This window comes from Cannabis sativa, chromosome 3 (assembly GCF_029168945.1).
Source record: "Cannabis sativa cultivar Pink pepper isolate KNU-18-1 chromosome 3, ASM2916894v1, whole genome shotgun sequence".
NCBI classification, from domain to species: Eukaryota; Viridiplantae; Streptophyta; class Magnoliopsida; order Rosales; family Cannabaceae; genus Cannabis; species Cannabis sativa.
The window spans coordinates 64,343,776-64,359,249 of NC_083603.1; the positions used below are offsets into that span (position 1 = coordinate 64,343,776).

The 15,474-nt window shown below is 36.3% G+C and overlaps 2 protein-coding genes across 2 annotated transcripts; both read right to left on the reverse strand.

The window, feature by feature from the left end:
- Positions 1–1,098: 1,098 nt before the first annotated feature.
- Positions 1,099–5,723, reverse strand: LOC133035834 (uncharacterized). The gene has a single exon (XM_061112212.1). It carries the CDS (start codon positions 5,719–5,721, stop codon positions 1,099–1,101), a length of 4,623 nt encoding a protein of 1,540 aa, XP_060968195.1. The 5' UTR covers positions 5,722–5,723.
- A 4,649-nt stretch (positions 5,724–10,372) lies between these two features.
- LOC115711566 (protein Asterix) lies at positions 10,373–14,355 on the reverse strand. Its single transcript, XM_030639920.2, has 3 exons — positions 14,145–14,355; positions 13,921–14,021; positions 10,373–10,583 (listed from the first exon to the last, which is right to left on the reverse strand). Exons 1-3 carry the CDS (start codon positions 14,298–14,300, stop codon positions 10,520–10,522), a joined length of 321 nt encoding a protein of 106 aa, XP_030495780.2. The 5' UTR covers positions 14,301–14,355; the 3' UTR covers positions 10,373–10,519.
- Between the last annotated feature and the right edge of the window lie 1,119 nt (positions 14,356–15,474).

Below are 15,474 nucleotides of genomic sequence, written 5' to 3' on the forward strand. Positions count from 1 at the left end.
AACATTTAGCAAAATTAATTGCATCTTGAACCATAGTAGGCCAATAGTAACCCAACCGCTTTAATTGAGCTGACAATTTTGGGCCAGCTTGATGGGCACCACATGTACCGGCATGAGTCTCTTGAAGTGCATGTGCCGCTTCTTCTATCGAGAGGCATCTCAATAATATCCCATCGAATGAACGCTTGTACAATGTGTCATTAAAGACCACAAATCGAGGCGCTCTTCTTCTTACATCCACTCTTTTCTTCAAGTCTTCTGGCAAGACTCCTTTTTGGATGTAGTCTTTGATTGGCTGACGCCAGTCATTTTCATTTGCACTATCCAGGAAAGTTATCAAGTTGACTGTATTTCCTTCTTCAACTCTTTCCGTAGATTGGGATAATACATGGCGTTCCCCTATGGTAATTTCAATATCCCTTTCTTCAGGAAGTGTTAGTGATGCAGCTAAATTAGCCAATGCATCAGCTTTACCATTTTTTGATCTGGGGATGTGATTTAGAGTTATTTCTTGAAATTGGCCAAGCAAATATTTAGCCTTTTCATGATAAGGGACTAAATTCTCATGCTTGACCGCAAATTCACCACTCATTTGTTTAATAACCAAAAGAGAATCGCCAAATACCTCCAATGATTGTATTTTCATTTCGAGTGCAACTTCGAGGCCGATAACTAATGCTTCATATTCTGCTACATTATTTGTGCATATAGCTAGAATATGGAAAGAATAAGGTATCAGGCCTCCTGACGGTGTCACAAAGACAATTCCCGCACCTGCCCCACTACTTCTTGCTGCCCCATCAAAATATAATTGCCACGATGAAGTATCAACTGTGAAGACTTCTTCGTCCGGGAGATCTTCTCGCAACTCCATATCATCTGGAATTGGGTGTGCTGCCAGAAAATCAGCCAAAGCTTGTCCTTTTATTGCTTTTTGCAGGACAAAGTTAATTTCAAATTCTGACAACATCATGGACCATTTGGCAAGTCGTCCAGACAACACGGGCTTGGATAGGATATATCTTAGCGGGTCAGCTTTTGACACTAAAGTCACAGGATGTGAGAGCAAATAGTGTCGTAGTTTTGTGACGGCAAAAATTAAAGCCAAAATACTTTCTCAATTGGAGGGTAGTTTTGTTCTGCCCCTACTAAAGTTTTGCTTAAATAGTAAAGAGCAACTTCTTTTCCCTCCTCATTATTTTGCGCTAGCATGGCTCCAAGGGAGCGGTCGAGTGAAGTGATATATAATATCAATGGCTTTCCTAAGATTGGAGCTCTCAACACTGGTGGGTGCAACAGGTACTTTTTAATACTTTCAAAAGCATTCTGGCATGCCTCATCCCAAATGAATGGGACATTTTTCTGCATCAATCTCGAAAAAGGTTGACATCTACCAGACAGGTTTGAGATGAATCTTCGAATATATGCAAGTTTTCCCTGTAGTCCACGTAGTTGACGTAAATTACGCGGGGGAGGCATTTCCAAAATTGCTTTGATCGTTGCAGGGTCGATTTCAATTCCTCGATGTCTGACGATAAACCCGAGGAACTTTCCCGATGTTACCCCAAATGCACATTTTAAAGGATTCATCTTGAAATTGTGTTGCCTGAGCCTGTCAAAGACTCGTTTTAAATCATCAAGATGATTTGTCCTTTCTTTTGTTTTGACCACTAGATCGTCGACATAACATTCGACAGTATTGTGCATCATGTCTTCAAAAATTGTGGTCATTGCTCTTTGGTAGGTTGCCCCTGCATTCTTGAGGCCAAATGGCATAACTGTATAACAAAATATGCCTTTTGGTGTCCGAAAAGCAGTGAGCTCTTCGTCCTCGTGTGCCATTTTGATTTGGTTGTACCCAGAAAATCCATACATGAATGATAAGGCATCAAAACCAGTGGTAGCGTCTATCAATAACTCAGTGATGGGGAGTGGGAATTCATCTTTTGGGCAAGCCCGATTAAGATCTCGATAATCCACGCATATGCAGAGTTGCCCATTTTTCTTCATCACTATGACAATGTTTGCAAGCCAAGTAGGATACTGAACTTCCCGAATAAACCGGCAGTCTCTTAACTTGTCAATTTCTGCCTCGACTTTGGGAAGTAATTCTGGTCGAATCCTTCTTTGGGATTGTTTAACAGGGGTAGCATCTTTTGATACTGCCAACCTGTGCACAACAACCTTTCGGTTCAACCCCGGCATGTCTCGGTATAACCAAGCAAATACATCTTTGTTCTCGCGAAGGACTTGTATGTACTGTGGTAACTCTTCTTCAGATAATAAAGCACTGACAAACACGGGCTTTGGATCATCCTCGGTCCCGAGATTGATCTCTACTAAGTCATCCACAGTTGCTTGTCCTCCATCTTCGAATTCCCGAGGTGCTGGTTGAAAGATGTCTATAAAATCTTCCGAAGGGTTTGAGCTTGAGCCTTCATCTTCTACGGTCAAGCTTTCTTCGAAAGAGAGGTAATTGACTTGAGCAAAATTTTCTCCATCTTCTTGTGTTTCATGCCCCCGAATAGTAATTCTCAAAGATTTCTTCTGTTTTGGCATCCACTGTTTTTGCTTTTTAGTTCCCTTTGACTGTGGAGCACTTGGGAAAACAAGCCTTTCGAATGCTGACACTCGTGGGGTGGATGTGCTTGGTTCAAGTCTATCAAATACTGAGACCCGCGGGGAAGGTGTAGGAACATCGTCGCTGTGAAACATTTTCTGTTCCTCCTCTGTTAACTCATCTGGTTCAAAAGAAGCTTTTAAACAATCACTATTTTGATGGATTGTGACTCCTTTTTGCTTCTTGAAATGAACATTTTTCTTCATTGTTTTGAAGGTTTTCGGAGTTACAGAAGTGGAGGACGTTTTATTGAGAGTAATGACTGTTTTATTTTTCTTGCTATCTTTACCAAAGGAAACTGAAATTTGCATTTTACCCTTGGGTAGTGACTGATCGATTTTCCTTAGTGGTAAAGTAAAGCTTGTCATCAGGGCTGTCATCGAATCTTCGATCGGTGTCAAAGCTTTTTGCCCTACTCCTCGTTGACTTTTAGGGATATACTTAAAGGTTCGTTTTTGGTTAGATACCTTCAAGTTCTCCTCTTTGGACTGAGGAGATTTCACCAGCGATAGTCGCTTAATTTGTGGAGAGTTTTGTATGACTGAGTTTTCATGACGTTTGCTCTCCTCAGGTTTCCCTTTCAAGATGGTGACATTATCTGGCTTGTAAAATTTTGCATCGGCATAATTCACTTGTTCCCCGTAAAAGGGATTCGGGTCTGCATTGACACTTTTGACTTTGCCTTCCTTGCAAAACTTAAAGCATTGGTGGAGTGTTGAAGGAATGACTCCATATTCATGAAGCCATGGTCGCCCTAACAACACATTGTAGGATGTATCTGAATCGATGACATGAAATAAGGCTTCAGAATTTAACTCGCCTATTTCAATTTTTAGTGTGATACTTCCCCTTACTTTTTCTCCAGCTTGGTTAAAACCTTGAATAGTCAATGATGATGGAGACAATTGACGTGGGTGTAACCCGACATCTCTCAAGGTTTTTAAGGGGAGTACATTCACAGCCGATCCACAATCCAACATGATGCGGCTCACGCGATTATCAGCAACCATACCCGTCACGTACAGAGGTTGATTATGTAAGGCAGCTCCCAACTGACGATCTTTGTCATCGAAAGTTATGCATGCCATACAAGAGGTATGCGTCTCAAGTGATATAGATTTCATTGGCTCTATTTTCTCCGTATAAAATTCAGGACTTGTCAATGCGACAACAAGTGCATTTCTATGCTCAGGAGACATTTGCAGTGCATCATAAACGCTTAAAAGAGCAGGGATGCGTTTTAGATGATCCAATATATCATATTTTGCTCGCGTCATCTCATCTTCACCAGTGCTTTTACATCTTCGATTGTCATTGGCGGATTCTTGGTTGGCCGAAGATGAAGGCTTTTGAAAGTCTTGTTTAGCTTTTTCAAGCTCTTTCGCCTCTTTTTCCTTCTTTGCAAAAACTTTCCGCCGCATATCTTGCAAGGTAATTTCATCTACCTCTTTTTCACTTTCAGGTGAGATAGATTCATGATCTTCTTTTGTTAAAGTCATGCAGCAATCCGACACACTGTCATTACAACTAGCTGCCTTGTCCCGTAACTCTTTTGGTAAAAACTCCTCCAGAGTTACTAGATTTCGTTTTGGTTGTTCGAGTTCGTTTCTTTTGGAAATGGCCTTTTGCTTGCCGATCCTTTTCTTACTCTTTTGATCCTTTATATCTGGTCTACTCCGAAATTTGACTCCGGAGCTTCCAGATGACTTCCGAGATGGAATTTTTGCCAGTTTTTTCCGAGTACATGTTTGCCATGTACTTTCTAAATCCTCTTCACTATCATACCAGTCCTCCAAAATTTCTAAATTAGGCTCTGTCATGAGCTCATATAATGTAGGAATATTTGGGTTTCCTGGCCTTGGCATGTCTGAGTGGGCTTGGACTATTGTAACTTCCTTGTCGACTTCAAATGCCACAGAAATTATGTCCCTTTGTGTGGGATCATTTGGTATTTGGTCATTCTCGGTTAGGGAAGTTGTGTTTGTTGTCGCTTTCCCGAGAGAAGAGTCAATCTCAATCTCTTTTCTCTTGATCATGCCTTCGATAATGTTTTTGAGGATGTAGCAATCCGACAATGGGTGACTCACAATTTGGTGGTACCGACAATAATTTGGATCATTTGTCATACCAACCTCGTTGGGTCGTTTCGGCTCGGGGAGTCGTATTGCCTTAGCTTTTAACAACTCATTGAAAATTTGGTCGACATCATCATCGTCGAATGAATACTTAACTTCTTTCCTTTCTTTGAGAGTTAATTTCTTTTGCGGCTCCTGTGCCTTCTCTTTATCTTTGTTGCCGGTATTGACAAAAGTTGCCATTGATTCTCCCCTCTTGAATGGCTTTTTATTTTCGAATCTCGGTGAGGGTTTGCCACCCCTTTGTTGAGAAATTTGTATCTCAACGTTGCAAGCCTTCGAGACGAGCTCATTAAAAGTTTTGGGTTCTGTTGTGCCCACAAAAGTTGCCACCTCAGGGTTGAGGTTTTTGGCGCACATTGAAATCGCCGCTTGTTCCGATATCCTTTCTGGACATTGGAGATTGAGATTTCTCCATCTGGTTATGAACTCATTAGCGCTTTCACTAATTCGTTGCTTTGTTTCCACCAGGTCATGGAGACTTATGGTCTTCTTTGAGCTCACGAATTGTGCTAGGAAAGCTTTTTGCATGTCATCCCAAGTAGTTATCGATCCTGGGGGTAACTGAGTATACCAGGTGAATGCTGCCTCTTTTAGAGATTGCACAAATTGCCGGATCAATAGTGCATCTAATTGGGCAGATTCACCACATGCAGAGGTGAAATAGGCCAAATGCTCATGAGGAGAACCATTAATTCCATCAAACTTTTCAAACTTTTGTCTGATATAGTTTGGTGGAAATGGAATTTGATCATAGTAAGCCGGGTATGGCTTATGATATCCAAGAATAGGCATTGTTGCAGCCTGATATTCCCGAATACCCTCCATGATAAGAGCCTTTAGGTCCTGCTGAGGTTGGGCACCAGCTAGTGGTGGTTGCACACCTTGTGGTGGCGGTTGTGTGTTGCCTACAGGCGGCATTGAGGACGAGGATTGTTGCCCAATCTCACTCTCCTTTTGTCTCATATTACCTTGATGAGATAATTCTGTTGAGAGTCGGGCTACTTCTTCGTCCCTCTCAGCCAATAACCTTTGCAGTTCTGAATCTTCTCTTCATTACTGATTGTCCCAGTTACTAACACCGGCATATTTTTATCATTGCCAATGGTTAGTGCTTCGAACTGAGTAATGAGATCAGCAGACACCCCCTCACTGTGTTCAATAAGGGGAGTGTCTTCTAAAGAGTGTTCAGATGTACACCCTTCTTCCTGAACTTTTTGAAAAGAGGGATTCACTGATTCCTGTATGGCGCGAGCTCTCGATCGAGTTACAGGGCCCGTGTAGGAGGTAAGCTTAGTAGTTGAGGTGACCCTTGTTGGTCGGTAGCCCTGGAGAAACATCCAGTCACCATGTTCTCTTCGAAATGAGTTAGGGCTTGCTTTGGGAACCCTTACACTATCGCTTCTAGCCTTCTTTGGGAAGGAGAAAGGCGTCCTACGCCCTTCATCTAATAAAGGGCGTTCATTGATCTCAGAAGATGCCCCCTGTTGACCTTGGCGGTTGACAGAGATTACGATCGGAGGCCTAATCGGGGTGCCTCCTACTAATTCCCTCATTTCAAGAGGGTTTGGTGAAGGTGAAGTGTTTGTCCCCCTCCCCTCTTTTGTTGCCTTCCTACCTCTCCGAGGTTGAGAAGTCGGTGTTGCCTCAGTTTCCTCCGCAGAGGTAACCATCACCGAGACGGTAGTGGGCAAGAAAATAGGAACAGAACCAATCAAGATACGCTCCCATTCCTGGATCATTGCGGGGGAGCCAATCTTCGTTGGCCTCCCTTCTGTCTTGGCAACCTTTGCTGCAGACCTTTTCACTGCCCAGGCTTGCCTCTTTTTAAAGCCCTTTGCTGCCTTGCCTCTTAAGGCCTGTGCAGTCTTACTGATGTTTTTCACACTTTTCCCTCTTCCAGCCTTTTTAGCTGGTGTAGGTGTCTTCACATTCTTTATTGGTTCGGGCACCCTGCATGAAATGGGTGCTCGGTCAATAGAGAATGCTGCCAAAAAGCGGCTCTTTTTCCCTCCTTGGGCAGAAGAGGTTGTTGGTAACTTGTGGAAGTAAACCGTGACTTGTGGTGCCATTTTTTCCTGAAAACAGTAAACATGATTAGCACCATAAAGTTAAAGTTGAATAGTAGTCATCATATTTGGAGATGAAAAGGAGAATGGGTCCCACCGGGCGTGCCAAAAATTATATTAAGCAAAAATTTTCACATTTAACATATTAAAATAAATGCAAAACACAATTTCACCTATGCTGAATTTATAGCATAAGAGTTTATTAATTTAAGTTCGACCCATCCAAGATTATAAGAATAATCTCTTAATTACAATCCTTTTATTTAAAGGAAATACCCTTTGATTCCAATTACAATGACATTAAATAATTAAAATAAATTTGGGAAATTTGGGGTAAATTTGAAATTGCAGCTGAACTCAGTCCATTTAATTAACCGAGCTGCCTACATACCTTCTTTGTGAAGGATCAAGCCACTTGTAGTTCAGAATACGGTAATTTAGAATTTGGATATAAGGATTCCGGTAGATGACCACTTTCAGGAATCCTTTACTATTTCGAAAATTTGGAAAAATTCCTAGGTGTATGACCTTTTATGGAATTTTGAGAGTTGTGTTTTATACCATTTTGCGGTATTGGCGACTGCACTTAGTCTTAGCAACTAAGTTGCCTACGTATCCTTTCATAGGAATCAAGTCAAACGTAGTTCCAAATTTTAATCTTTTTATGAGGTGAATGACCTCTTTTTCTTTGGAATGCCATTTAATTTGTCATGGCTTTGAATTTTAGTGCACTTTTTAATTTTTAGGTAAAATTACCATTTTTGAGATTTTTGTGAGGTTAATGACCTCTTTGAAATTTGGTGAGGTAAGTGACCTCCTTAATATTCCAATATTAATTTTGGTGAGCTAATTTGGAATTTTGTGCCATTTAGTATGACTTTAGAATTTTACCACTTTATTTTTGTGATGAAATTCAGTTTTGCAATCTTTTTATTATTTTTTAGAAATAAAAAGATTGTTTGACTGATATTTAATTATCTATTCCAAAATTTGGGGAATAATAATTACTTATCTTTAAATCGGATAATATCTCTCAATTAATTTCTGAGAATAATTATCAAAATAGGAAGAATTTAAAATATCTTATAATTCGAATTTAACTTGGATTTGAATTACCACGATATCTTTTTTCTACTTCCTTAAATATAGGATACACAAATAATTGCTCAAATATCTTATAATTCGAATTTAACTTGAATTTGAAGAGACTATTTGATTCGTATATGCTGAAGGCAGCATAAGAAATTCAATTTTCTATTCTTCCAGATCAAGCCATATACATATACCTCTTAGATTTTATATCTATACCGTAATATATATATATGCTATTTTCTAGATTTGATTTGTGTAACAACTGACAACGACAGGTATATACACATACATATATAATATTGATTTACAATGTGTCAATTATTCCTCTTTTTTCCTTATGCGTGTGAACACATATACGTATATATATGTAGTCATTATTTGTACCCATATATATTCATGCATTTACTTCATTTTTCTTTTTTACACTTTTCTATGGCTATGTAGGTGTGTATGTTTGTTCACATATATGTATCTCTTGAATTATACATATCATGCGATCACAATATCTGCATAGATATTCCTCAAACGCCAAAGAATCAATTAATCATAGGTCAATGATATTTTTCTTACTGCATAGTTGATCGACTTCACAACACAGTAAATTTTTTATCATTCCGTTATCAAGATATATTATTGTATATATAATATAATAAATATATGCATCGAAACCAGTGATACATATACATATTTATATATTTATATATACATATATTTTCTTTTACAGTCTTTTTTTCTTTACAGCATATATCTTGATATATATATAAAAAGTCATATCATTGGCATATATTTAAGCCACACGAAGAAATTGTTTTGGATTTTTTTATTCTTCTCTTTGGTTATATACCACACATCGACTTATTTTTTGAAGTCTAGTGAACCAAAAGGAAACCTTAGGAATTTACAATAAATTGGACAGCATAACACCATAAAGATTTATATTATTCTCTTCGATTATATATCACATATTGACTTATTTTCTGAAGTCTAGTGAATCGAAGAGAATTATAGGAATCAAATTGGCAACATAAAAATATTAGTCTTTTCCTTTCCCTTTGATTATATATCACATCAACTTATTTTCTGAAGTTTAGTGAATCAAAGGAGATTGGAATGACTACTTGCAGTAAACAAAAATAAAGAGAAAGAAGAAAGAGAGGTAGATCCATTTATGGATCTTTGCTTACCCTTGTAAAGCTTGAAAAATCACTTGGAATAATGTAGTTTTTTTCTCTCTTTTCTCAGATCTCTTTTCTCTGTTTCACTCTTACGTATCAATTGCCAAAGATATTTTTTCAAAACCCTTTTTCCTTTTTCTTTTTTTAAACCGTTCCCCACCCTCTCTCTTTATAGCCAATTTTTTTATTTTATTTTTTTTTGTTGATAAAATCCACTTAATCGTGAAAGTGGTGGAGGTGGAGAAAATATCTCTTTAATTTTCTCTTGCTTTTTGACTGACCCATTCCTATAATAATAATAATAATAATAATAATAATAATAATAATAATAATAATAATAATAATAATTAAAATTTTATCGTTCAACAAAACTGTATAGTTCAGGTGGTTTAACCGCCAATATCCCTATTTTTTTATAGCATATTACAACACTAGCATATTACAACACAACTTATATCACGACACGACCCGCATTTTTTATGACACGACACTGCACGACTTATATCTATAGCACAAGCCTTATTTACGACTAGTAAAATCTATCCTAAAAGTATATAATTATATATATATTGAAATTTCTTATGGTGGGTAGGAGAAAATGCCTCACAAGTTGGGGCACAAGAGGTTACCACATCAATAAATATAGGTTCTTTTTTAAATTGAGAGATGCATGAGATTTTTTTTTTTTATCTATTTAACTTATTTATTTTTAAAGCTTTCTTGTTATTATTTTAAGATCCATTCTCCGAATCACCTTCTTGGCCTCTTGCGAGCCGTTTAATTACTGGCAATAGCGGATCTATCGCCATGATTGTCAATCTCAAAGAGTACACAATTATTCTCTCTTATTAGGTTCACTTGACCTGGCATCGTTTCCAGCAAAAGCATCGACATAGATCGTTGCCAAAAGCAACAAAGGGGTTGATACCAATGGCAGTGGCCAGGGCGAAGGTGAGAATTTTGCTGGAGAAAAACTTCTTGAGCTTGGAGTACTTGACGCGGTGGCTATTGTTGTAATTTTTGTTAAGCTTAGAAGTGGTGATTAGTGTGGTGTGTTAGAGTGCGTAATGATCTAGATGGAAAGTTCCAACCCCACCATACACTCCCTATATATTTCAAAAAAAATCTCTTCATTTTATTGCTTTAAACTACTAAGTTTAGTTCTTTTTTATCCTTCCCTAAGACTGCTAGAGTTATAACCACTAATTCAAAGCACAATAAAACTATACTAAAAAGGGGGAGCAATAAAAAATTTAAAACTGAGCCGAAAAAAAAAAAAAATAGAGAGAACAGAAAGTTTGCATACTCTGTGTTCTGATTAATATTGAATTACATCGTACTTCAGTAAATGTCAAAATCAAATAAGACTATAAATTAAATAATGAAAGCTAAAATTTATAAAATCTCATCTCTGTAAACCGATGAATCTCATTTCTTTGTTCCAGGTCGAGCAGGTCCAAAGTAATTCGTCACAAGTCCCATAATAGCAAACCTGTGTCGAGCATATAAATTAAGATCACTAATAAAACAAAATGCACATAACCATGGGATTACTAAAAGCATTACTTGTATGAAAATTGCCCCTACCAGAGATAAAACCTATATTCCAATTATGGGGACATTTTACAGCCTGTTCGGCACCTTCGGTCCTTAATTGAAGAACTGTTTTATAAAACTGAAAAATGTTTTAAGAAAAAAAAAATGTTTGGTTCCCTGTTTCTAAAATAGCTTTTAGGAAACAGAGTTAGAGAAAACACCAAAAAAATGTTCTCAGGCTCTCTCATAAGATCATATCTATTTCAGCACGATAAGAATGTAGCTCTGACTTCCTCTTTCTCCACGAGACTAATTCTACCTCGGCCTCAAATTTCCTATCCTCTCAACATTTTTCAGGTATTTTGATTCGTCTTCTTCTTGTCTTTTTCACTTGTTCCCTAATTTTGTTTGTATAAAATCTCAAAATCTCATTTATACATTTCAAATCTTGAGTTTCATCCTACTTCTATTTTGATTCTTAGTGATTTTAGGTAATGATTTAATTTGATTCAGGTAGTTTTGCTCCTTTTTAGGGTTGATTTTAAAACACAATCAAAAACAATTCTATTAATGTAAGAAAACCCATATAATATACATGTATATATATACATATACATATATAAGAAAACTTATATAATATACATGTATATATATACACATATATATATTTTGGATTGGCATAATGGGGTCAACTCCACCCCATCCTCTTGATTCCATCCCCTTTACGTACAGCTAAGGTTTTTATTCCTAACTCATCAAATCAAGTATACAGCCTTCTACATATATTGGGGCTTCTAGCATTGAATCAACTTTGAATTTATTGAGTTTCTGGATAAAAAATTCCAAAACACATACAGTAGATGTAAGTAACTAGGCTTTAATAAGGAAAACAAAAATAATAATACTAATTATATGTAATATATAAGTACCCTAGTGAACTTTTGCTAAGTTTGTGGTCATAATTATCACTATTACCTTAATTTCACAAGCTCGTTATCTTAATTTGGATGGTTGTGGAAGTGGTTTTTGTGCAAGCTAGTAGAACGCCTATACCTTTGTCTTGTAAAAATCATTAAGGGCTCATTTGGTAAGCCGTATTGTATTAAATAACAAATAAGACTATGTCTTGATAAAACATTGTATTATATTAATTATTACAGCCATAAATTTTAATAGGATGTGAGTCGTATTATTTAATACATAACAAATAATCTGTATTAGCTTGTATTATAATATCTACAAAGGGTCTGGGTCAGCCCCGACCCCAGCCCCAGACCTTAGACCTCGACCCATACCCTGACCATGGACCCGGACCCCACTCGTACCCCTGACACCAACCCAGACCCAGACTTGAACTAGGACACCGGACCTGAACCAAGACCTTGACCCGAACCTCAGGTTCAAGTCCGAGTTCTAGGTTTGGGACCCAAGTCCGAGTTCGAAGTCTAGGTCCAGGTTCGGTTTCGGTGTTCGGGTCGGGGGTCCGGGTCTGGGTCGAGAGTCCGAGTCCAAGTCCTAGTTAGGGTTCGGGGCATGTTCCGGGTTCAGTTTTGGGTCTGAGTTCGGGTCAGGATCCGAGTCCAGGTCGTGATCGATGTTGGGGTCGAATTTCTTGTATCTTACACAACCTATTAATACAAGTGAATATCAAATATAGTATTGTATTAAATAATATTAATACAATACAATACAATCCAACACAATTAATACAATACAATACATCACGGTGTACCAAACGAGCCCTAAAAGGTATGATTAGTGTCTGAATCTTGGCTTTAGTTAACCAATCATCCAAGATTTGAACTGGTCTATGTGCTTGAGTGATAAAAGCTTACAAGTGTATGCATGATTTAAGCTTGTTTATTCTGAAACTGGTTACTTTGGTTACAATTGATCTAACTAATGCAGATTAAAAAAGCTCCAATGAAAGGCTCCCCTATGGAAGGCTTGATTTCAGTATTAGTTCCTAACTATTGTATTGTTTTGGTCCTATTTTTTTCAGTTTTTTTTTTTTTTTGAAAAAAGAGAGGAGGGACCATTCATTAAGATTGGCCCCCACTCTCGAGATATATAAAAATCCTCGCTAATGGCGGAGGAAAACCGTGGTTACAAAGTGCACCAACTTCTAAGACTTAAACAAGGTCTCAAAGATATGATTACAGCAAGCACTCCCCTAGGATACACCTAAAGAATTATGCAATTGAAGCTTCACATCACCATCTTTCTTCAGGAATTTCTCGCTTAGACAGTTGTAAAGTTGAGATTGAAAACCATATTTCTTTACAATGGTAGAACAGGCTAGATGGAATTCCTTAATCTATCAAAAGCACTGTCAACATAGTTCAAAGGTTGAACTCATTCACTTCATCACTTATTCTTCTATTGTTAGTTTTTATTGAGAAAAATCATAATAATTTGTAATAATATGCATTGAAAAAAGAAAAAGAAAAAAAAAAAAGGAACCTATGCAAACATGTTTTAAGCTTTTTGCTTTTTGAAAATTGTTTTTAGAAAACAGTCGCGTCATAAGATTTTAAAAACTACAAAACACGGTATCCTACTCTTACTTTTAAAAACTGAAAACATAAAACAATGCCAGACAGGAAACAGAATACTTCCAATTCCGCTTGTCCAAAAGGAAAAGTTATTAAAGAAACTATTGTTTTGAAACTCACAAACAATCATATAAGAATTTCCCCATCTCCAAGAACCAAACGCAACCATTTTATTTGAATTTGCAAAACGAGTCAATTCTAGTTTTAGTGGTGGGGGCAATTTATATATTCAACGTGGCCAAAAATAGAAGTTTTGCTAAAAGAAACAACTTTCAAAACTCATGATCCATCCACAAACAAAATTGGTTATAGTACTTTTAGTTATGATAAGACTAATTTTTGCACCTTAGAAGATAACCAGGATTTCTTATGTGTCTAGTGTCTTACTCAAAAATAGCTTAAGTTGTCCATTTTGACACCATAACTTGAGACTAAAATCACAAACCCAGAATATCAACAGAGGCAGTTAGGTTGGAGCATAGAAACAATAGCTTTTGTCTAGTCTAATATCGACTCGTTGATCAGGGGTTAGCTAACTAAATCTAGAATCCTAGGATTGCCTAAATGTTAGTATTAAGACCCAACCAATATATCCGTTAGGGTGTGTTCGTTGAATCTAAATTCCTTAAACTTATATATATTCTGAAGTTGTTTAATTCCATTTACTTTTGAAATTGGTTACTTGATCTTACATAAAATAGAACAACATAAACATGAGAGAGAGTGAACAAAGCTTACATGAAGGCCATGGAGACCTGTTTGAGATCGGTTTCAAAGTTTTTCATGTTGGCAAGCGATTGGGCACAGAATATGATAGCTAGCCACGAGCAAAGCTTATACTGCATGAACAAATGAACACACAAATTAAATAAATTGAATACCCAAAATCACAAAACTCGAAAAAGAAGAATCTGAAGAAGGGTTTTAGTAAAAGGGAAGTGTGATCGGATCTGAGTTCGAACCCTGAACATGACGCCGAAAACGCCAAAGATGACGGCGATAAATCCCGAGTAATCGACGGGAAGATCTTGAGGAGCCACTGGTTGCGGCATGAATGGCCTTGCCGCCGATGGCTGCCGCGGATCGTTCACCACTGATGCGTTCCCATGAGACGACATCTCTCTCTTTCTCTCTCACACAGACTATCAGGTATCAACGATGTAATGAATAATTGAATAGTTTTACACTTCCATAAAATCTCCTCATTTTATTAATTGATGTCGTTTTCATAGCAGTTGTCGTTTAGTTGTAATAATGTCGTACACTGAAAACCCCTTATATGTGTTATTTTTTTTTTTTGAACAACCCCTTATATTATTATTATTATTTGGGAATTTCTCATAAATATAGAAAAATAATTTAAAGTTTACTTTTATATAGCATAAATAAATAACGCAAAAAAAAATATAAGATTAGAAAATAATTAAAATTTAAAATATGAAAAACTAAATAAACGACCATACATAAATTTTTTTTTTATTTTGACAAAGACCATACATAAATTTGATAAAACTTCTAATAACAAATATCCTCAGAGAAGACTTTGGCATCGAAAAAGTCACAGACACCAAAAAAGTTACTGTTGTTGGAAAAGATGTTAGAAAATTCTTTATCGCCAAAAAAGTCACTGAAATTGTCTCGTCGTCGGAAAAATCATTGGAGTTAGATATCTCAGATATAAATTAAAATAGAATCGTATCTATAACATAATGAATAAAAACAAGTAACACACAATAACTAAAACTGGATATAATTAAATAAACAAAGATGAAATCTGTTTCTAAAACACTCAAACATAAATTAAAAACAAAATTAGTTTCATAACAAAATAAGTAAAAATAAATAACACATAATACCTCATAAGTAAGTTATAATTTCTTTTAAAAAAAAAAGTTGTGGATCAATTTTAAAAATACTGAAGCATAAATCTAAACAGAATCGGTTCATAACAAAATAAGAAAAAATAAATAACACACAATAACTCAAAAAATAAGATAAAGAAACCAATTATATTTATCAACTAGTTAAAAATGTGAGACAAAGAAACTAGTTCTATAAAGCATCTAAGATAAAAACTTACACACGAAAACAAGTTAAATAATATAAATAAATAAAAAATTAGTTCTCGAAATAACTAAATTAAAAATTAATTTCTTCATTATTTAAATCAAAAACTAATTTATGAAATAAATAATTCAAGAACCATTTTCTGAAATGACTAAATAAAAAATAGGCTTAGATATAAATTAAAATAAAACTAGTTACACAACAAAATAAATATAAACAAAAAAT